The sequence below is a fragment of the Oncorhynchus mykiss genome, chromosome 7 (genome assembly GCF_013265735.2).
Source record: "Oncorhynchus mykiss isolate Arlee chromosome 7, USDA_OmykA_1.1, whole genome shotgun sequence".
NCBI classification, from domain to species: Eukaryota; Metazoa; Chordata; class Actinopteri; order Salmoniformes; family Salmonidae; genus Oncorhynchus; species Oncorhynchus mykiss.
Window position 1 is genome coordinate 67557808 of NC_048571.1, and position 23213 is coordinate 67581020.

The 23213-nt window shown below is 41.4% G+C and overlaps 2 protein-coding genes across 4 annotated transcripts in view; both read right to left on the bottom strand.

The window, feature by feature from the left end:
- LOC110528322 overlaps window positions 1-4948 on the bottom strand; it is a 20264-nt gene extending 15316 nt beyond the window's left edge. Inside the window, exon 1 of the mRNA XM_036983902.1 lies at window positions 3485-4948. The gene's annotated coding sequence lies outside the window, so the exon portion shown is untranslated. The remainder of the gene's footprint in view (window positions 1-3484) is intronic.
- Window positions 4949-6138: 1190 nt separating this feature from the next.
- Window positions 6139-23213, bottom strand: part of LOC110528326 (serine/arginine-rich splicing factor 3) — a 30643-nt gene continuing 13568 nt past the window's right edge. Inside the window, exons 1-7 of one of the 3 annotated variants that reach the window (XM_021610305.2) lie at window positions 15022-15172; window positions 14565-14620; window positions 14141-14351; window positions 13881-14027; window positions 12249-12287; window positions 6855-6941; window positions 6139-6702 (exon numbers count right to left, since the gene is read on the bottom strand). In XM_021610305.2, the coding sequence (XP_021465980.1) occupies window positions 6675-6702; window positions 6855-6941; window positions 12249-12287; window positions 13881-14027; window positions 14141-14351; window positions 14565-14571 (519 nt within the window). In that variant the 5' untranslated portion in view covers window positions 14572-14620; window positions 15022-15172 and the 3' untranslated portion in view covers window positions 6139-6674. Of the gene's footprint in view, window positions 6703-6854; window positions 6942-12248; window positions 12288-13880; window positions 14028-14140; window positions 14352-14564; window positions 14621-15021; window positions 15174-23213 lie in introns of those variants that run through there. The other 2 variants (XM_036983905.1, XM_021610307.2) reach the window with 2 other exon arrangements.

Consider the following 23213-nt stretch of genomic DNA (forward strand, 5'->3'; position numbering starts at 1 on the left):
ATGAGCTCAAAGTGATTTTAATTTTGGAAATATGTTCCCAAGTATTCGCACACATAAATAGAAATCATATGTGATTGTATCCAACTGTAATCAATGTTTGAAATGATTATGTTTTTGTCAAATAATATATCTGTTTGGGATTCTTGTGGTCAATTTGCAGTCCACAAATGATTTATAACTGTTACTAGGTTTCCATCCACATTTTTTATGCAAGTAAAGTTTTAATTACAGGCCTGATGGAAACGTAATTTTTTTCGGTAAACCCTAGTGGTTAGAGTGTTGGGCCAGTAACCGAAAGGTTGCTAGATCGAATCCCCGAGCTGACAAGGTAAAAATCTCTAGTTCTGCCCCTGAACAAGGCAGTTAACCCACTGTTCCTAGGCTGTCATTGTAAATAAGAATTTGTTCTTAACTGACTTGCCAAGTTAAATAAATGTTGACAAACTTTTTTTTGTTATATAGTTCTGCTAAAACAGGACTATTTAATGCCCAGTGCAGTGCTTTTGTGAGAGAGAGAAAAGAACGAATCCTTAGCTATGTCACAGGGTGGTAAAAGTGCAAGGTGATGAGCTTGATGCTCCTTTCCAATAAATATCCAGGGTCTTATTCTGAGGGTTTTATTCTGGTGATATGATAATCGATGTTTAGCAGCCGTTTGACAATAAAAAATTATCTCGCTCTATTGTCCATAATAATAATCTCATCATGTTGGCTATACTGTATCTGGGCTCTACCCAATCATCAGTAGAGTTGAAAATGGGATGGGACTTTTTTTATTTGGTACATGGAACTGTATCTGCAACTAGTCAATTTGATGGAAACACATCTCTCATGGGAAAATATGAATATTGTTTTTATGCAGAATTTTTTATATTCGCATGAAAATCTGTCGCCAATTGGATGGAAACCTAGCCTGTAACCAAGTTTCCAGTTGCACTTGTTTGGGCCCGCTCGCTCTTGTGGTTTCTTCACGCACTCTCACTCTAAAGTGGTTCTCGCGCTGGCCTGCCTGGAAGTCACTGAGTCAGTTGAATGAGAAAGCCAACTGAAAACTGTAAAGAGAGAAGCACCACATAAAACTATTTTATATCTTCAGGGCAATTCCAGCGTTATGGATTTGACATTAGGACACAAAACAGAATTGACTTATCAGGCATACATTTAAATGTTAATGTGTATATTTGTAAACCCCTATAGGCCAGGGAAAATGTAGACACAATACAAAACTAATACCACTGTGACGTAAAGGAAGAACAAAACTTACAAATATTAATAGCCACTTTGAAAGTAAGGCATGGGTACACACAAAAACAACAATGAAAATATAAAAATTGTCATACAAAAACAATGAAAATATAAAAATTGACATATGTACTCTAGAGAGGAAAATGTACCGTTATGGATGTGACGCTGTGCAAAATACGTATTTATATACTCGAGATTTCTTCACCAAACATCATCATAATACTTTTGTTTTCATTTGAAAATGCAGTGTACCTCAAAGAACCAAGAAATCACCAGTATCTTGAATGGTTATTGCATAGGCTATCAAAGTGCACTCGTGGGTCCCGTCTTAACCAACCATAAGTGCACAAAAAAAGTGCACACAAAAAATGCATTTGCAATTCTTTAATTGAAAAACTATTTTCATTGCAAATTAAAGTGCTGCATACTTCAACAATTACAGAAATATTTGCACTTTCATAATAACACTAAAGGAAAATGTTGTTATGGATGTGACATTCTGCTTTATCGATGTGACAGGGTCTCAAAAGACAGACAGCAAATTATGACACTACACTCCATTTCAAATGTACAATGTTTTAGTAATTTCATTCGACTGTTTTATTTAAAATATTAAATGTTATTTTCAATCACTTACGGAGTAACAGAATAAACATACAACAACTAAATTCAAAGTACATTTTTTATAAACTCATGCTTTGTCTTAATCTCACACCCTTTAATCTGCCAGCACAGGCTCAATGAAATGATACCTCCTCCCCGTGATCACATGCAATACTCCAGTTAGCAGAACAATGCATGATTGCAGTTCATATGAGAACACGAGGACACCCAAAATAGATCACACACACAGATAAAGATTGCCCCGAGCTTGTTTGCTAACATAAACACACTTCAGAAGCATTAATAAGGGCATGAAGATTTTATCATGATCGCGTTATGCAGTGATGCTAACTAGTGAGTCATTGATCATGTTATGAAGTGTCCGTAACGGTCACATTCGATATGTTTAGGATTAGTACTGACAAAGAGAGAAAGGAAACCAATTATACATCACCTAAGCCCTTGATGAAAGTTAGCTTTGCACAGAAAGTTTGCATACAATCATACTCGAAATGGGTCCACAATAACAACCTTTCCTCAAAAACTTTTCGGGTGTGACACTGCCTGTCCAAATCAGATTATATCTTCACTAGATTGTAGAATTCTATACTAGCACTCAATGTACAAAAATGTGTTTGATATTTTTTCATTAACCTTCCGACTTGGTCAGAAACACAGGGGGACAGATGTGAGTACCAAAACAAGTTCTGTGAGCACTTCAAGGTTTCAGATTGCCTTCATTCTTCTCACCATACCCTATCCAGCTCCCATGTATGTTGTGGTTTTTCACTATGAGCTAAGGAGGTTTAAGAAGGTACTAGGCCTACACTTTGCAATTGCAGAGCTAGTGGTCAATGTTGTCCATAAATTAAATTTTTTGGTCACTTTACCCGAAACAAACAGTGGGGCACAGACCACCATAATACATTGTAAACAACTACCATGCTTTCATGTTTCACTACATGCTGCTAGTACAAAACAATGGTGTTTTTGTTCATTGTACTACCATGGTACATTTTTGTAAGGGAGAAAAGCCCACTTGTGCCATTTCACGAGGATACCTGGATTACATGATGTCCACAAAAGCTATGGAGAATATACAACATTTACATTAAATGCACAAATTAATAGTCAGAGTTATCAATGTAAGTGATGCAAACAAAGGTTTGCAACAACACCATTTTAAACACCTGTCTGATTCATCATTTCCTGTTTCCATATGAAAACCCACAAGAGTATCTATCACACACAGAACATGACACTTGAACATGAATTTTAAAAATATTTATATAAATGTTCAAGAAACTAATTTCTGAAGTTACTCGGTACCTGCCCCAATTCTCGATATAATCTAGCTTTTTAAAGGTGAGGGTTTTTTAATTCAACCAATAAAAGTATGTGCTGGAGTTTGTTGCTAAAACCATGTCATTGCAAATGATATGTATTATGAATTGTAATGCAGCAGTATTGTAGTAAATATGCATGTGTAGATATATTTATAAAACCCCAATAAAAATATATTTAAAGAAACCATGTCATTACTGTAATATCTAACATTTGCATTGGAATCTGCACATATACAAACCCTTGACATGACATATGCCTTGCTCTAACCATAATACATTTATGTACTCACCTCCAGAGTCCACTTGTGGCAAACTTTCATATAAAATGTTCAGGAAATCATTTACCTCCTCCCAATACACCGTATGATGTCAAGTGCTGGCTAGAATTATAGCATGTCATGTTTCATTCTTCTAAAACATTTTCCTATTTCTGCAACTGTGACCAAAGACTTCCTGTGTGACCAAAGACTTCCTGTGTAATTAACACCAACCCTTATGTTGAAACAAACTGAGTAAAAATGATCCTTCCCGGAAAATGCTTAACTTACAGCTTTGAGACATCTCTGGTCATGAGAATGTCACTGTAAATATGATATAACATAACTGTTGCTACCTGGGTTTGTGCAGCTAATATTGTGACGTATAGTGCCTTCACACCCCTTTACTTTTTCCATGTATTGTGTTACAGGTTGAATTTGAAATGTATTCAAATGTAGATGTGTCACTGGCCTACACACAAAACATGCATCTTGTTTGCAATAACACACTAAAATAAAAGTGCCAAAAATGTGTCGAAGAACTTCATGCTTTGTATTCAGGACATAAAGTTATGTTGTTTGGGGAATATCCAACAACACATCAGAGTACCACTTCAAATTTTAAGCATGGTGGTGGCTGCATCATGTTATGAGTATGCCCGTCATCGGCAAGGACTGAATTTTTTTTAGGTTAAAAATAAATGGAATAGAGCTAAGCACAGTCAAAATCCTAGAGTGAAACCTGGTTCAGTCTGCTTTCCAAAAGACAAATTTAATTTTCAGCAGGACAATAACCTAAAACACAAAGGCCAAATTTACACTGTAGTTTCTTACCAAGACAACACAATGTCCTTGGAGTGGCCTAGTCACAGTTTACTTAAATCTGCTTTAGAATCTACAGCAAAAGTTGAAAATAGCTATCAATCAATGATCGACGGAGCTTGAATAATTTAAATGTGCAAATATTGTACAATCCAGGTGTCCAAAGCTCTTAGACTTACCCAGAAACTCACAGCTGTAATCGCTGCCAAAGGTGATTCTAACACATACTGACCCAGGGGTGTGAATATTTAAATGGAATATTGCTGCATTTCATAAAGTTGTAAAAACATGTCATTATGGGATATTGTGTATAGATGGGTGAGAACAAAACTATTTAATCAATTTTGAATACTTTCTGAAGGCAGAATGCACCTTCAACATATATTTGGGCCCATTACCCTTCATGTTAACTGGCATCATGTTTATAGTCAATCCTGGATGTGTGAAATATGTTCCTAACTAAAAGGAAATACCAAATGGAGCGTGCTATATATACACAAAAATAAAATATACACGACTGAATTAGCAGTGGGCATTGTTTCTCAACCTTAACTATGACTTCGTTATAAAGGGATTGCAAGTTAAAACTTACACAATTTAAATATTAAGGTATATACAGTGCATTGGGAAAGTATTCAGACCCCTTCCCTTTAGACATTGGTTATGTTACAGCCTTATTCTAAAATGGATTAAATACATTTGCTCCTCATCCAGCTACACACAATACCCCATAATGACAAAGCAAAAACATGTTGAGCTCAGGTGCATCCTGTTTCCACTTGTGGTAAATTCAATTGATTGGACATGATTTGGAAAAGGCACACACCTGTCTATATAAAAAGGTCCCACAGCTGACAGTGCATGTCAGAGCAAAACCAAGCTATGAGGTTGAAGGAATTGTCCGTAAAGCTCCAAGACTGGATTGTGTCAAGGTACAGACCTGAAGGGTACTAAATTAAATAAGTCTGCAGCATTGAAGTTCCCCCAAGAACACAGTGATCTCCATCATCCTTAAAATGAAGAGGTTTGGAACCACCAAGACTCTTCCTAGAGCTGGCTGCCCGGCCAAACTGAGCAAATCGGGAGAAGGGCCCTGGTCAGGGATGTGACCAAGAACCTGATGGCCACACTGACAGAGCTCCAGAGTTCTTCTGGAGAAAGAACCTTCGAGAAGGAGAACCAACTCTGCAGCACTCCACCAATCAGGCCTTTATGGTAGTGGCCAGACAGAAGCCACTCCTCAGTAAAAAGGCACATGACAGCCCACTTGGAGTTTGCCAAAAGGCACCCAAAGGACTGACCATGAGAAACAAGATCATCTGGTCTGATGAATCCAAGATTGAACATGATGGCCTGAATGCTAAGCGCCAGGTCTAGAGGAAAACTAGCACCATCCCCATGGTGAAGCATGGGTGGCGGCAGCATACTGTGTGGATGTTTTTCAGTGGCAGGGACTAGGAGACTAGTCAGGATCGAGGGAAAGATTAAAGCGCAAAGTAGAGATCCTTGATGAAAACATGCTCCAGAGCGCTCAGGAAATCAGACTGGGGTGAAGGTTCACCTTCAACAGCACAACAACCAAGTAAATTATTTTATTTATTTAATTTAACATAAATACATTTGCAAACATTTCTAAAACCCTGTTTTTGCTTTGTCATTTTGGGGTATTGTGTGTCGATGGAGATTTTTTTTAATACTCAGTTTCAGAATAAGGCTGTAAATTAACAAAATGGAGAAAGTAAATGGGTCTAAATACATTTTCAAATGCACTGTACTTGCAATGTGGGTAGATCTCAACAAATCAGTCAGAATCAATTAAATATGTAGAAGTTAAAATGGGATGTACTCAAGCTGAGTTAGACAAATTTCCACTTGAAGAACAATTTAATGACAGAACGGTTAAAGTGTAACTCAAAAGCTTTTATCTCCCATCCAAGAACAGTGTCACAATCAAAAAATTCTACATCATTAAAACATGCAAAAATGTATGCCCAGTGAAACATGTTACCAAATGTTTAATTCAATCACTTCAAACAGTTTAACAGAAACAAATAAAGTAGTTATGTTATTCCCACATTGACAGATACTCCCATATTTAGGCTGGACTGAATGTTCAAAACCAACCCCTGCCCCTATTGGACAATGTGTTAGGTGTAGTTGGACAGTAAGTCAGTCATCTGTATGTTTAAACAAGTGAAAATGAGACATTTGGTAGAATAAAGACAGTAATTTGAACTATACAGCTTTCAAAAACAGTTGTTTCACAGATGGACAGACATGGCTGTCTCACCTAAACACAAATCTAAAAAGGTTAATCATTTAAAAATGAAATGCACTCATCCAGAACCTGATTCTATACAAGACATACTCAGGTTTGGACTGAGTTCAGACTGTCAGACACTCACTTTCTCTCAGCGGTCCTGGAGCGGCTGAAAGATAAATAAATAAAATAAAAAGTTGTCAGAAACAAGAATAACTTGCACAATGCATTACTACAATCCATAGGCCTAAAAAAATACAAGCCTATATAGGAAGACGCATGTCAATACACAGACGCCAGTGAACACGCACACACATTTACCTCCGAGACCTTGAGAAGGATCTTGAAGGTTTATGGTTCCTGTCTCTGGAGATAGACCTCTCTCTTCTTCGGTCTCTTGACAGAGACCTAGAGAAGAACAAGTTAGTGTTTCCAATGTACTGACATGTATTCAGATATCAGGATTATTACATTTGAAGAACTGTCACTTGAAACTAGACAGCCCCAATTAGTATCAAAAATGTGAGAACCATGTGTACTAGGGGTGTAACGGTACACGTAGTGAGGAAGCTCAGTCAACCCTGTGAACCTGAATACAGAAAATAAACACTGCATTGTAGGCCTATGCACCTCGAGTAAATATCTATGGCTTACGTTAACTAGACCCTATGGGGCTTCCCAAGCTGCGCAGCGGTATAAGGCACTGCATCGCAGTGCTTGAAGCGTCACTACAGACCTGGGTTTGATCCCAGGACGTCACAACCGTGAGTCCCATAGGGCAGCACACAATTGCCCAGCATCGTCCGGGTTAGGGGAGGGTTTGGCCAGGGGTGGACATTACTTGGCTCATTGCGCTCTAGCGACTCCTTGTGGCGGGCCGGGTGCCTCTAGGCTGACTTCAGTCATCAGCTGAACTGTGTTTTCTGCGACACATTGGTGCGGCTGGCCTCCGGGTTAAGCAAGCATGTGTTAGGCGCGGTTTGGCGGGTCATGTTTCGGAGAACGCATGGTTCGACCGCCGCTTCTCCCGAGCCCGTTGGGGAATTGTAGCAATGAGACAAGATCGTAATTGGATAAGGCCAGACGGATTACCAGGACGTGTACAGCAAGCATGCGCTGACCAACTGGCAAGTGTCTTCACTGATATTTTCAACCTCTCCCTGTCAGAGTCTAATACCAACATGTTTTAAGTAGACCACCATAGTCCTTGTGCCCAAGAACACTAAGGTAACCTGCCTAAATGACTACCAACACTCACGTCTGTAGCCATGAAGTGCTTTGAAAGGCTAGTCATGGCTCACATCAACACCATTATCCCAGAAACCCTAAACCCACTCCAATTTGCATACCACCCCAACAGATCCACAGATGAGTGCAATATTGTATCCACACTGCCCTTTCCCACCTGGACAAAAGGAACACCCATGTTAGAACGCTATTCATTGACTACAGCTCAGCATTCAACACCACAGTACTCTCAAAGCGCAACAATAAGCAAAGGACCTTAGGACTTAAACACCTCCCTCCGCAACTGGATCCTAGACTTCCTGACAGGCCACCCCCGGGTGGTAAGGGTAGGCAACAACACATCTGCCACGCTGATCCTCACCACAGGGGCCACTCAGGGGTGCGTGCTCAGTCCCTTCCTATACGCCCTGTTCACCCACAACTGCACAGCCAGGCACGACTCCAACACCATTAAGTTTTCCGATGACAACAGCGGTAGGCCTGATTAGGCTGTCTCGTTGTTGTCGGTATAGGGAGGTGGTCAGAGACCTGGTCGTGTGGTTCCAGGACAACAACAACCTCTCCCTCAACGTGATCAAGACAAAATGAGATGATTGTGGACTACAGGAAAAGGAGGACCGAGCACACACCCACTCATCAACGGGGCTGTAGTGGAGCAGGTTGAGAGCGTCAAGTTCCTTTGTATTCAACAAACTAACATGGTCCAAGCACACCAAGACAGTCGTGAAGAACCTATTCCCTTCCAGGAGACTGAAAAGATTTGGCATGGGTCCTCAGATACTAAAAAGGTTCTACAGCTGCACCATACCAATCAGTGATGCACCACTGGTTGCGTCACTGATTGGTATGGCAACTGCTCGGCCTCCGACCGCAAGGCACTACAGAGGGTAGTGCGTACGGCCCAGTTCATCACTGGAGCCAAGCTTCCTGCCATCCAGAACATCTACAGCAGGCGGTGTCAGAGGAAGGCCCTAAAAATTGTCAGACTCCAGCCACCCTAGTCATAGACTGCACAGCAAGCGGTACCGGAACACCATGGCTAGGTCCAAGAGGCTTCTAAACAGCTTCTACCCCCAAGCCATAAGACTCCTGAACAGCTAATCAAATAGCTACCCAGACTATTTGCATTCCCCCCCTTTAACACCACTGCTACTCTCATCTATGCATAGTCACTTTAACCTTTATTTAAAAAATAACATTTTTATCCATTAAAATAAATTGTTTAACAATGATCTATACTGTATTTCTAATGCTGTAAATGACTATTGTAGCTGGAAACGGCGGATTTTTTATGGAATATCTACGTAAGCGTAGAGGCCCATTATCAGCAACCATCACTCCTGTGTTCCAATGGCACGTTGTGTTAGCTAACCCTAGTTTATCATTGTAAAAGGCTAATCGATCATTAGAAAACCCTTTTGCAATTATGTTAGCACAGCTGAAAACTTGTGCTGATTAAAGAAGCAATAAAACTGGCCTTTAGACTAGTTGAGTATCTGGAGAATCAGCATTTGTGGGTTCAATTACTGGCTCAAAATGGCCAGAAACAAATAACTTTCTTCTAAAACTGTAAATGAGAACTTGTTCAACTGGCCTACCTGGTGAAATATATTTTAAATATATTTAAAAACTTGTCAATCTATTCTTGAGAAATTAAGGATATTTCATGTGAGAAATTGCCAAGAAACTGAAGAGCTCGTACAGCGCTGTGTACTATTCCCTTCAAAGAACACCGCAAACTGTCTCTAACCAGAATAGTGGGAGGCCCCGGTGCACAACTGAGAAAGAGGACAAGTACATTAGAGTGTCTAGTTTGAGAAACAGACTCCTCTCATGTCCTCAACTGGCAGCTTCATTAAATAGTACAGGCAAAACACCAGTCTCAACGTCAGTGAAGAGTCGACGTTGGGATGCTGGCCTTCTAGGCAGAGTTCCTCTGTCCAGTGTCTGTGCTTTTTCCCATCTTAATCATTTATTTTTATTGGCCAGTCTGAGATATGGCTTTTTTTTTGCAACTCTGCCTAGAATGCCAGCATCCCGGGGTCGCCTCTTCACTGTTGACGTTGAGACTGGTGTTTTGCGGGTACTAATTAAATTAAGCTGCCAGTTGAGGACTTGTGAGGCATCTGTTTCTCAAACTAGGTAGGCCAGTTGAGAACAAGTTGTCATTTAGTTTCAGAATAAAGTATTTCTCTGGCCATTTTGAGCCTTTAATCAAACCCAAAAATGCTGATGCTCCAGATACTCAAGTCTAAAAGGCCAGTTTTATTGCTTCTTTAAATCAGAACAGTTTTCAGCTGTGCTAACATAATTGCAAAAGGGTTTTCTAATGCTCAATTAGCCTTTTTAAAATGATAAACTTGGATTAGCTAACATGTCACTGGAACACAGGAGCGATGGTTTCTGTTAATGGGTCTCTGTACGCCTATGTAGATATTCCATAATAGTCATACAACATTATCAATGTCTACACTGCATTTATGATCAATTTGATGTCATTTTATTGGACAAATTGTGCTTTTCTTTCAAAAACAAGGACATTTCTAAGTGACCCCAAACTTTTGAACAGTAGTGTACATATTACCTGAATTACGTTGACTAACAGGTGCCCCTGCACATTGACTCTGTACTGGTACCCCCTTTATATAGTCTCGCTATTGTTATTTTGTCTGTAGCACTTTAACTCCTTGTTACTTTTATTTCTTATTTGTACTTTTTAAACAGCATTGTTGGTTAGGGGCCTGTAAGTCAGTTGAAATCGGAAGTTTACACACTTAGGTTGGAGACATTTAAAACTCGTTTATCAACCACTCTACAAATTTCTTGTTAACAAACTATAGTTTTGGCAAGTCGGTTAGGACATCTACTTTGTGCATGACAGAAGTTATTTTCCCAACAATTGTTTACAGACAGATTATTTCACTGTATCACAATTCCAGTGGGACAGCAGTTTACATACACTAAGTTGACTGTGCCTTTTAACAGCTTGGAAAATTCCAGAAAATGATGTCATGGCTTTAGAAGCTTCTGGTATTTCAAGGCCTACCTTCAAACTCAGTGCCTCTTTGCTTGACAAAGGAAAATCAAAAGAAATCAGCCAAGACCTCAGAAAAAAAAATAAAAAATGGGACCACGCAGCCGTCATACTGCTCAGGAAGGAGACGCGTTCTGTCTCCTAGAGATGAACGTACCTTGGTGCCAAAAGTGCAAATCAATCCCAGAACAGCAAAGGACCCTGTGAAGATGCTGGAGGAAACGGGTACAAAAGTATCTATATCCACAGTAAAACGAGTCCTATATAACCTGAAAGGCCGCTCAGCAAGGAAGAAGCCACTGCTCCAAAACCGCAATAAAGCCTGACTACCGTTTGCAACTGCACATGGGGAAAAAGATCATACTGTGGTCTGATAAAACAAAAATAGAACTGTCTGGCCATAATGGCCATTGTTATGTTTGGAGGAAAAAGGGCGAGGCTTGCAAGCCGAAGAACACCATCCCAACCATGAAGCACGAGGTGGCAGCATCATGTTGTGGGGGTGCTTTGCTGCCGGAGGGACTGGTGCACCTCATAAAATAGATGGCATCATGAGACAGGAAACTTATGTGGATATATTGGAGCAACATCTCAAGACATCAGTCAGGAAGTTAAAGCTTGGTCGCAAATGGGTCTTCCAAATGGACAATCACCCCAAGCACACTTCCAAAGTTGTGGAAAAATGGCTTAAGAACAACAAAGTCACGGTATTGGAGTGGCCATCAAAGCCATGACCTCAATCCAATACATTTGTGGGCAGAACTGAAAGAGTGTGCGAGCAAGGATGCCTTCAAACCTGACTCAGTTACACCAGCTGTGTCAGGAGGAATGGGCCAAAAGTCCCCCAACTTATTGTGGGAAGCTTGTGGAAGGCTACCTGAAACATTTGACCCAAATTAAACAATTTAAAAGGCAATGCTAACAAATACTAATTGAGTTAATGTAAACTTCTGACCAACCGGGAATGTGATTAAAGAAAAAAGCTGAAATAACTATTATTCTAACATTTCACATTCTTAAAATGAAGTGGTGATCCTAACTGACCTAGACAGGGAATTTTTACTAGGGTTAAATGTCAGGAATAGTGAAAAACCGAGTTTAAATGTAGTTGTCTAAGGTGTATGTAAATTTCCGACTTCAACTGTAAGAATTTCATTGTAAGCCTACCCGTTGTAGTCGGCGCATGTTACTAATAACATTTGATTTATTTTAGTTTTACTACACTTACTACAGAAACTGTTGGCATTTAATTTTTCCGCTGTACCGAAACAGAACCGTGACCCCATGGGTTTGGTGTACTGTTACACCCCTAATCTGTACTAGACTGATCTACTATTGGGTACAGATATATTTATATTTGTGTGGAAAACTATAGTTAGTTACCACAACACTGATTACGTTGTAGGCTGGGGTAAAGAGGCACTTAGGCTCACCTGCTGCGACTGCGGCTGAAGCTCCTCCTCCTAGGAGAGCTGGAGGTGGATGGAGCAGGAAAAACATTTAATACAGTGCATAAAGGCATCACCTCCAATCAAATATGGCATTCCTTATCCCTGAAGAAACACCATTCCAATCATTTAACAATACCACACAGCCTTCCTCTTTCTGCAGACAGATCAGAATAGGACATCCTCTCTGCACCCCTGCTAGAGGACAGAATGCTTGGACAACCAACTGAGGTCAAAATGAGACCTCTTATAAAACCAAGTGAGAATGAATTAGAGAGAACATTCTTAAGTACAGGTATGCAGACTTAAGCTACATACTGTACTGTTTTGTTGCATAGATGGACATAGGGCACATTACCAATATTGGACCTCATACAGTTCATGCTAACCAGGGCAGCTCCAAGACCACATAACTTTTGAGTTTAAGGACAAAAGCTTTTCATGTATGATCTATGGGAGGGGGATTCAAGATTCTTATGATTGTACTCACAAGTTGATGTTTGAAACTAAATTCAAATGACAATTTCCATGACCGCCAATTTCATACCATCAAGCAGCTGTAAAACCAAACCTGTGGTAAGCATGACACTACAAAAAGCAGGAGAAAAGGAACTTACTATTTTTTTCAGGTTTGGACACAAGATAGAAATGACGCAAGGAAGCCAGACTGATGGCGAGGGAGGTAGAATTTGCAGAGAGGATTTGCCACAAGTTGCAAGTGTTGGAGATATGAAGTTGGTTGGCTGGAGGGGGTACAGTAGTTGTAGATTTTCCCTGTGTTTTTGGGGTTAGCCGAGGGCTGCTGTGCTGCTTGTAGGTAGTTGTGTTGATAATTGGGGAAAGGAGTTAAAATCGCTGATTGGTCGGAATTGTGAGGTGGGCTGCGACGATGCCGATCGGGTTAAGGTTGGAGGAGGCTGAGAGCTGCATGCTCAGGAACCAATAGGCTGGAACATGACTGGCCATGCCTGGGTCATGTGACACGGCACCAGCCAAGCTGATTGGGTGGGGCACGGTGCTGGCGCTGGTCAGTGGTCACATGATGCTGTAAGAGGACTAGTTGACTGTCTGAGAGGGTGGTGAGAAGAGGGATGGTGATGACTCTGCAACGGGGTTTATTTTTATTAATATAGATAGAAAAAAATCAAACTGAGAAAAGTGAAACAAAACCAACATCCATATAGTAATCAAATGATCAAACAAATGCCCCCTTTATTGAAATTTGTTCCAATTATCTAAAATGTAATTTCAAAAATGTATTGCCTAGATCTAAACAAATGATGCCTGAATTAAGCCTTTCAAAAAATCACCTAAATTGTCACTGTTAAAAGGGGACCCAATCCCTGTGATGAGTAAATTGACATTTCTCAGCTCTGATTGTGTCCATAGTAAAAAAAAAACTCTAACGTATCACAGCACTAACGAACCTACAGTGCGGGATCGTGTGTTAGGTCCAAGTGCTTAAATTGAAATTATAGTACATATGGAACAGTTGGAAGTGAGGGAGATGTGATGGAAGGGCTTGGGGTTGACTGGCAAGGTTGGTGATAAACACTTGTAGGACTACATGTTAAAAGTGGGTGAGAATAAGTGTAGGTGAGAGGTGATGTATTATACCGGCGTCTGACAGGCGGGCTCCCACGGCGCCTGCTGCTGTAGTCTTCACGTCCAGTGCGACGGCTCCAGGAGGGAGGAGGTCCACGGCTCCTCGAGCGTTTCTCCCCATTGGACAATTCAACTCTCACTCTGCAGCCACACAGCGTCCTGTTCACATGGAGCAATAGCAGAATCACAAGTTAAACTGGAATACTCTTTCAATGTTTGTATGACATGAGCTATGACCCAAATAATCAAGTGAATATCCCCTTGAGGCCTACCGTCCATCCAGTTCTCTCACAGCATCGGTTGCATCTCTGGGATCTTCAAACTCGACAAAGGCAAAGCCTGGGGGGTTCCTGGCCACCCACACACTCCGCAAAGGGCCATAGTACCCAAACGCCCTCTCCAACTCAGTCTTGTTTCCACTGTTGCCCAAGTTCCCTACATACACCTTGCAATCCAGAGGACAATCTCTGAGATGAGCAGGTTCTGAGAGTTAAAGGTTAAAGAGGAAAATTAAATAATCTAGATGAGATCCAGTCATGCACAATTACATTAATTAATATATTCTGAAATCCATATATCGTGATTTGTGACAACGCTGTTAGTGCCAAGCAGTTCTTTTCATTTTCAGATCAGGAGACCGGAAAAGACGGATGCATAGATGGAGAAGATGGAAAAGATGGATGCATCGCTAATTACCTCCCATCTCGACGGATCCTGGTTTCCTTTGAAGAGCTGACGAAATAATAAATAAACTGGAACAAAAAAGAGGGAGTCTTGGTTAGTTAGCTAGGTACCGGACAAATTATAGTGCTTAGCCAACGTTAGCTAATATTAACATTAGGTTTCGACCTTGCTACTTTGCTAAAAAAAAAAAAAGTGCATGGTTACATGCATTTAATAATTACAGACAGTTAGTAAAAAAATAAATACAAAAACTACTTTATTAATTGTATCACTCTAGTTAGTCAATGATGTTCATTGTTAGTTTCCATTAGTTAGCAGCCACATTAGCCGTGGAGGCGCATCGGTGTTAGCAAGCTAGCTAGCTGGCTTTTGTTGACGGTTCAATTTAACTGAAGATAAACTATTTTACAGTGCATGTTACTAAATCTTGATTTGTTTTCATTCCCAGTTCCATGAATCGAAATGTTACCAGTTATGTATTGGCCAAAGTCTCCTATTACAGCTCCGAATAATTTTTGCTAGCAGCAGAAGAAGTCCACAAGTCGTTCGAAAATGGCGTTGACCGGAAATAAATAATCTTACTAGCCAGTTTGTGGCATAAATAATAGAGAAGGCCTCATCCAGGAGACTGTCGACCAATCGCGTTGACGTTGTCATGCTGCGTCACGCGGTTTCTAAACTAATCGTCACGCAGTCCCTTCTCAATGTAAGGGAATGATTCGAGAAACCTGCCCGTTTTCCTCAAAAGTACGTACTGTCACGATTCCAAAGCTACATGATAGTACAGAGAACAAGTTAATTATCTCACATGTCGGAAAATATGTGTAATGTTGTACTTCTTGTTGACAAAATTCATACTAATGTTGGGTTTTCGAGCTAGCGCCCAATTGACTCCCATTCACTACTTGAAGGAGAGCTTTCTTTGCCTCATAGTCGCCCACAATGTACTATCAATTCAAGGGCTTTATTGGCATGGGAAACAAATGTTAACATTGCCGAAGCAAGTGAAGTAGGTAATAAACAACAGTGAAATAAACAATAAAAATTAACAGTAAACATTACACTCACAGAAGTTCCAAAATAATAAAGACATTTCAAATGTCATATTATGTATATTTACACATAATATAGCCCATTGACGATGCATGGGCAACGTACACAACGTAAACAATGGAGTTTTCCCATTTCCTCAAAAGTATATCTGCTGGGGTTAGTAAAGAAAGTGCTCTACCTCTGGCCTATCGCCGTCTACTGGAGTGGAGTAGTATGGCTATACCGTTTCTGGTATGACTACATGAACAAGTATTTTTTTTCTTCAATAAAAAGCGGTGTAGAGAGACCAATGATGTATACTGAGCAAAAATTGTAACGCGACATGTAAAGTGTTGGTCCCATGTTTCATCAGCTGAAATGAAAAATCCCATAAATGTTCCATATGCACAAAAAGCTTATTTCTCTAAAATGTTGTGCACAAATTTGTTTACATCCATGTTGGTAAGCATTTATCATTTACCAAGGTAATCCATCTACCTGACAGGTGTGGCATATCAAGAAGCTGATTAAACAACATGATCATAACACAGATACACCTTGTGCTGGGGACCAAAAAACTACATTTTGTCACACAACACAATGCCACAGATGTCTCAAGTTTTAAGGGACCGTGCAATTGGCATGCTGAGTGCAGGAATGTCCACCAGAGTGGTTTCCAGAGAATTGAATGTTCATTTCTCTACCATAAGCCACCTCCAACGTCATTTTAGGGAATTTGGCAATATGTCCAACTGGCCTCACAACCACATGTAACCACGCCAGCCCAATTGACTGATTTCCTTCTGTTACAGGGTATGTTATGTAGAATACATTAGTATTGCTTATCCAGCATTTATGACAGGGTTTCCCAAACTCGGTCCTGCAATTTATGCTTTGGCCACAAATACGAGTATGGGATGAGTCAATAGCATTATTTGGGTATGAGTTAACAGAATAGAGATTTTTAAAAGTGCGATTTTCACTGAAAAGTTATTTTAACACAGTAATATGAGATTATATTTGATAATGCAAATTATAAACCGGGTAGTTTGGGTCCTGGATGTTGATTGGCTGAAACAGCATTTCAGCTGTGTGTATATCAGACAATATATATCTGGTAACTTTTCTATTTATGTTGGTAACCAGTTTATAATAGCAATAAGGCACCTTGGGGGTTTGTGGTATATGGCCAATAAACTACCAAGTGAGTGCACACATAGTGGGTACCATACTGGCAATAAATTGTATCTACTTTCACACCTGAATGCAATTCAATGTTTACAGAGGAAACACTGCAATGTTTTCTCAGAGGGACTAAGCCTCACATCAAAAGGCCTTTCTCAGCTTACAATATAATGGCTATAAATAAGAACAAGGCAACCATAAACATGTCATCCCCCACGAATGATGGAGCACCCCCCCCCCCCCCCCCCCCCCCTTGGGCCAATTAGTGACAATTATTCTAATTTATGATGGGTGGATTAATGAGAGAGAGAAACAAACAATCAAGTGTTGCTGTTACTATAATTCCACCCTTGGTCCAATTAGTATAATTTTATAAATGCCGGATGTTGACGGCAAGAAGCATCATTCATCCACGATTCGTCAATATGGGAAAACAGGGCAGGATATATGCATGTTCAAAGTTTGGTGGGGGACTAAAGGTCAACTTTGCAGAAAATCTAATGTTCAGAGTTTATAGGTCCTTATGGGAAAGTTGTTCCTCATGAGGGACTCCATTTGCTGTATGTACAACATGTAATGACTGTAGCTCAAACGGGACAGGAGATACGCTTGTTCAAAGTCTGGAATTTAAGTTGATTACTATAGATGCCCCTTGGGCCAATCAGTGTAATTTTGTAAATGCAGAATCTCGATGGCAAGACGCATCATTCAACCAAGTTTTGTCAGCAGTGTCTTAGATATAACTTGTGACGGACATATTAACATATGGATGGAAACAGATCCATAGTATCCCTCCCGATTTCATCATGTGGTACTATCAGGAGTCATGGAATCCCAACAAGCGTCACCACTTGTAGCCTATAGGCTTTGGTTAAGTTCAGACTGTTTGACCTAGACTCTAATTACAAACATTCCTCTGTCTTTGCCTTCCAATAAAACATACTCCCTTTCTTCTTTTCACTCATCCCCCTCTCCTACAGCCAGGTCCCTCCGTCTAACTTATTTAAACCACAAACATGGTGCTTAGCTTTGCCCTATTCATTAAAAAAACAGGGCTTAGTAGTTGACTCTGGCCCCCAGCTCAGAGCTCTAAGCTTTGAGATAATATCTAACGGAATGTATGAATTAGAGCACAGCGCGGTTCAACCAGACGACTTCCATGTTCCTCAACTATCACCCCCTCTCACCCCCGGAGGCCAAAAGTCCACAGCTAAAAAGGATTAGGAGAGGAGATTAAATTTATGGGGTTGCATAACACACATGCCTCGCTAACAAACAAAGAGCATTATGTTGCTCAGCTTTTACTTTGTTGCGGTGTTCATGTTTGAGTGAGAGTGCACTAGGCAACTTTTCTCACACTATGGGCTAACAAAATCCAACAAAAGGTCTTGTGTCTGTGGTTCAAATGTTTTGTTGTTTTCGTTGTTGTTGCTCTTCTTCGCCTGTGACACAGAATTCTCTTTTAGCTTAAATAAAACATCTTACTTTTTTTCCCGACCACTCAGGGCAGTGTTTTTCAATCAGATTAGTGCAGCACATTCTGTTCTGTTTCACTTCCTGATGACTCGGTATCCTTGCATGAACCCGCCCTCGTACTTGCAGTTACAACACACACACACACACACACACACACACACACACACACACACAAACACACACACACACACACACACACACACACACACACAAACACACACACACACACACACACACCCACACCCACACACGCACACACAGACACACTCTCTCTCTCTTTCTGATAATAGTGGCATTGAATTCTAGAGTCTGTTTGGAGGAGAATATATATTATTTTCAGAACAAGTACTGTTTTTCCGGAAGATTAGCAAAATGATAGTTCAGCAATAATACAATAATTCCTTAAAATTACACTTTTGTATAAATACATATACTACCGTTCAAAAGTTTGGGGTCACTTAGACATTTCCTTGTTTTTGAAAGAAAAGCAATTTTTTTGTCCATTAAAATAACATCAAATTGATCAGAAATACAGTGTTGACATTGTTAATGTTGTAAATGACTATTTTAGGTGGAAACGGCTGATATTTTATGGAATATCTACATAGGTGTACAGAGGCCAAATATACCATGAACGTGGTGACATATTGGCCATATACGACAAACCCCCAAGGTGTCACGCCCTGACCTTAGAGATCCTTATTATTCTCTATGTTTGGTTAGGTCAGGGTGTGACTCGGGTGGGAAATTCTATGTCTTTCATTTCTTTGTTTTTGGCCGAGTGTGGTTCCCAATCAGTCTATCGTTGTTTCTGATTGGGGATCATACTTAGGCAGCCCTTTTTCCCACCATTAGGTTGTGGGATCTTGTTTTCTGTTTAGTGTCTGAGCCTGACAGAACTGTGTGCTCTCGTTTTTTTTTACTTTGTTATTTTGTTTGGTGTCATCAATAAAGTTACGATGTACGCCTACCACGCTGCGCCTTGGTCTCCTACCAACGAGAGCTGTTACACAAGGTGCCTTATTGCTATTATAAACTGGTTACCAACATAAATAGAAAAGTTAACAAGTATTGTTCAACTTTTGAACGGTAGTGTATATATTCACAATTGCACATACTAAAAAATAAAAAATGCTGTGTTGGGAAAAAAACAACCGAACACCCCAGAACTATGTGAGCATCAAAGTCATTTTTTGGAATGAGTTCTGGTGAGCAATGTGCAATGTCACCATTTGTGTATAGGTGTAGTGTTAGTAACCTTTATTTAACTAGGCAAGTCAGTTAAGAACAAATTCTTATTTACAATGACGGCCTACACCGGCCAAACCCAGACAATGATGGGCTAATTGTGAGCCGCCCTATGGGACTCGCCGGTTGTGATACAGCCTGGATACCTAGGAAACTAAACCAGCAGTAGGCATTGCAGAACAAAAACAAAAACAGGACAAGGGAAATAAAGCACTTTATTGGACTGACTGACTAATGCCCTGACTCCTTTTACCTGAGGGATATGAAACAGATCAAGTATAGCCCTTAGAATTAGGCTTTCCTGATGTTACCTAGTCCAGTAAATTGTTGATTGTGTCCTAGTAGAGCAACAGAATATGATCATGCTCGATTAACTTACTTTCCAACATATGAAGAGACAGTGACTATGATGGATGGGAAAAACTTGCAGAAATAGTGCCAGAGGATTATGATTAATACTCATAATAAATTATATCAAACTTTTTATTTATTTTTAATCAGAAACCTGAATGTGCTCATTATAGGATAGCATGTAGCCTAGTGGTTCCTCATGACACTAGAACAATAAAACATTTTTTTTCACTAAATGTAATCCTTTGGTGGAAGGATTGTCAACATATATTTGATATTATATATTAAAGCATAATTGAGAAATAATGAATTGAAGATGGAATATTTGTGACATTTTGGCCTTACCCATGCCTTCTTTAATAGCTCAGAATCCCCCATACGATTGTCAAACTTTTGCCTGACGACAGAATTAGCACCTCTGAAAAGTGTCGGCAGTCAATCTATTTTGTGTTCACACAGCAAAGACCTCTGAAGTCATCTGCCACTCAGCCTTGTTAATATACTCCAAACCAGAAGGTGGCAGTAGCGTTGTTTGGCAATTGCATTTCTGTGTGTGTTGCTTAGTTTATGGTCTGTTGCTATTTTGTTGAAAGCCCTTGATACTAGCCAGGTGGCCACAGCTAGGGCTGTTATGGTGACCTTATTACTGCTACACCAGCAGTCAGGAGTCATGACCGCAGTCAAATTCCACGTGACCATTGGGTCACGGTAACTAGGCTTCTCCAAAACTGTGCTCTGATGCCTCTGAAGGTCATTAGTAGCCTACCAAACTTGCTAACGGCCAGTCACCAATGATCACCCTGACATCAATGCAAATACAATCGAAAATCTAATCAAAATCTTCATGAGAGCCCTGGCATTCAGAGTTTGAGTGGAATAGGATCGATTGATTACCTGTTGTGCAGCGAAAGCCAGCTCCTCATAGCTGGTTGATGCATGTAATAAATAAGTGCAACATTTATATAGGCTATGCTATGCAATTTCGTGAGAAAACAGTTTTGATGACCTCTATCGAAAAGAGGAGGATCCCATGAGCTTTCTATAGGCTAGGCCTATAGAGGAGCCTACTGGCTGGCATGAAAATTAACCGTGGGAAAATAGTCCTCCATTTGCTTTTCAAGTGCATATAGAAGGCGTGTTTTTTTTTTACCCCTGTTCTGACAGGTGTATGATACTGGCACACTCAACAAAGTGGATGCAACTCCCGGCGGACGTCCTCTCGGAGACTACACCTGTAGTGGTCAATAAGGACCCTGTCGTTCCACCCAGATCCTGCTGCCAAGGTCCGGAACTCCAGCGCGTAATCTTGGGCGCTCCTCCTTTCCTGCCTGAGATGAAATAGTCGTTTTCCCACCGCTCGGCCGTCTAGAGGGTGATCAAACACGGCACGGAAGCGGCGGGAAAACTCTGGGTAGTGCTCCCGCGCTGAGTCTGGGCCATTCCAGACTGCGTTCGCCCACTCCAGAGCACGACCCGTGAGGCAGGAGATGAGGACACTCACCCTCTCCGCTCCCGAGGGAGTGGGTCTGACGGTGGCCAGGTATAGCTCCAGCTGAAGCAAAAACCCCTGGCAACCCGCCGCCGCTCCATCATAAGCCCTCGGTAGCGTCAGAGATGGGGAGTCCGGAGCCGGGGATGCCGAAGGTGGAGAGAGGAGAGCACTCCTCTCCCATCGGTCCATTCTCTCCATCACTTGATCCATCGCGTATCCGATCCGATGGGGGACGGTGGTGTGGTGGAGAACCCGTTCCTCCATCGATGGGAGAGGGTTGGCTGCTGCTCCTGCTGACTCCATTCAATTTTTGGTGCGGGATTCTGTAATGCTCCGGGTGTCGTGGGTGTGGAGTCAGACGCAGGAGACAGAGAGTGCAAGGCTGTGCTCTTTCAATGCACCAACAGGGTGCTCACAATAATAACGGCCCCCAAACACGGGGAATGAGAAAGGTACAACTGAAATTTCACGACCAGGAACAAACACGTTCCTCTACATTAGAGCCGAAGGTTACAATCATTCATCTCGCACAACAACCAGGCGGGCCGGCTGTCTAATAAAGACAAACTAATCATTCACCAACAGGTGCTACCAATAAACATACAAGGAGGGGGAGGAAAGACAATCAGTGGCAGCTAATAGGCCGGTGACGACGACCGCCGAGCTCCAACCGCCCGGGAAGGGAAACCACCCTCGGTCGGACTCGTGACACTCTTGCTGCTGGTGATTCTCTGATCAACCTCTACGCAGACGACACCATTCTGTATACCGCTGGACCTTCTTTGGACACTGTTAACTAACCTGCAGATGAGCTTCAATGCCATACAACTCTCCTTCCATGGCCTCCAATTGCTCTTAAATGCAAGTAAAACTAAATGCATGTGCTTATGTGCCTAAGGACAGTTATCTGCTGCCAATGACTGGTTCCAGTTCTCTGCTGCCAATGACTGGAATAAACTGCAAAAATCACTGAAGCTGGAGACTCACTTTCTCCTGACTCTGAAAAACACCAAAAGAAAGATGCCCAGGGTACCTGCTCATCTGTGTGAACGTGCATGCTTAGGCATGCTGCAAGGAGGCATGAGGACTGCAGATGTGACCAGGGCAATAAATTGCAATGTCTGTACTGTGAGATGCCTAAGACAGCTCTACAGGGAGACAGGACGGACAGCTGATCGTCCTCACAGTGGCAGACCACGTGTAACAACACATGCACAGGATCTGTACGCCCGAACATCACACCCGCGGGACAGGTACAGGATGGCAACAACAACTGCCAGAGTTACACCAGGAACGCACAATCTCTCCATCAGTGCTGACTGTCTGAAATAGGCTGAAGGAGACTGGACTGAGGGCTTGTAGGCCTATTGTAAGGCAGGTCCTCACCAGACAGCACCAGCAACAACGTTGTCTATGGGCACAAACCCACCGTTGCTGGACCAGACAGGACTGGCAAAAAGTACTCTTCACTGACGACTCGCGGTTTTGTCTCACAAGGTGTGATGGTCGAATTTGTGTTTATCATCGAAGGAATGAGCTTTACACCGAGGCCTGTACTCTGGAGCAGGATCGATTTGGAGGTGGAGGGTCCGTCATGGTCTGGGGCGATGTGCCACAGCATCATCGGACTAAGCTTGTTGTCATTGCAGGCAATCTCAATGCTGTGCGTTACAGGGAAGACATCCTCCTCTGACTTCATCTGTATATATTCAGATCATGTGACCACTTAGATTGCACACAGGTGGACTTTATTTAACTAATTATGTGACTTCTGAAGGTAATTGGTTGCACCAGATCTTATTTAGTGGCTTCATAGCAAAGGGGGTGAATATACAGTGCCTTGCGAAAGTATTCGGCCCCCTTGAACTTTGCGACCT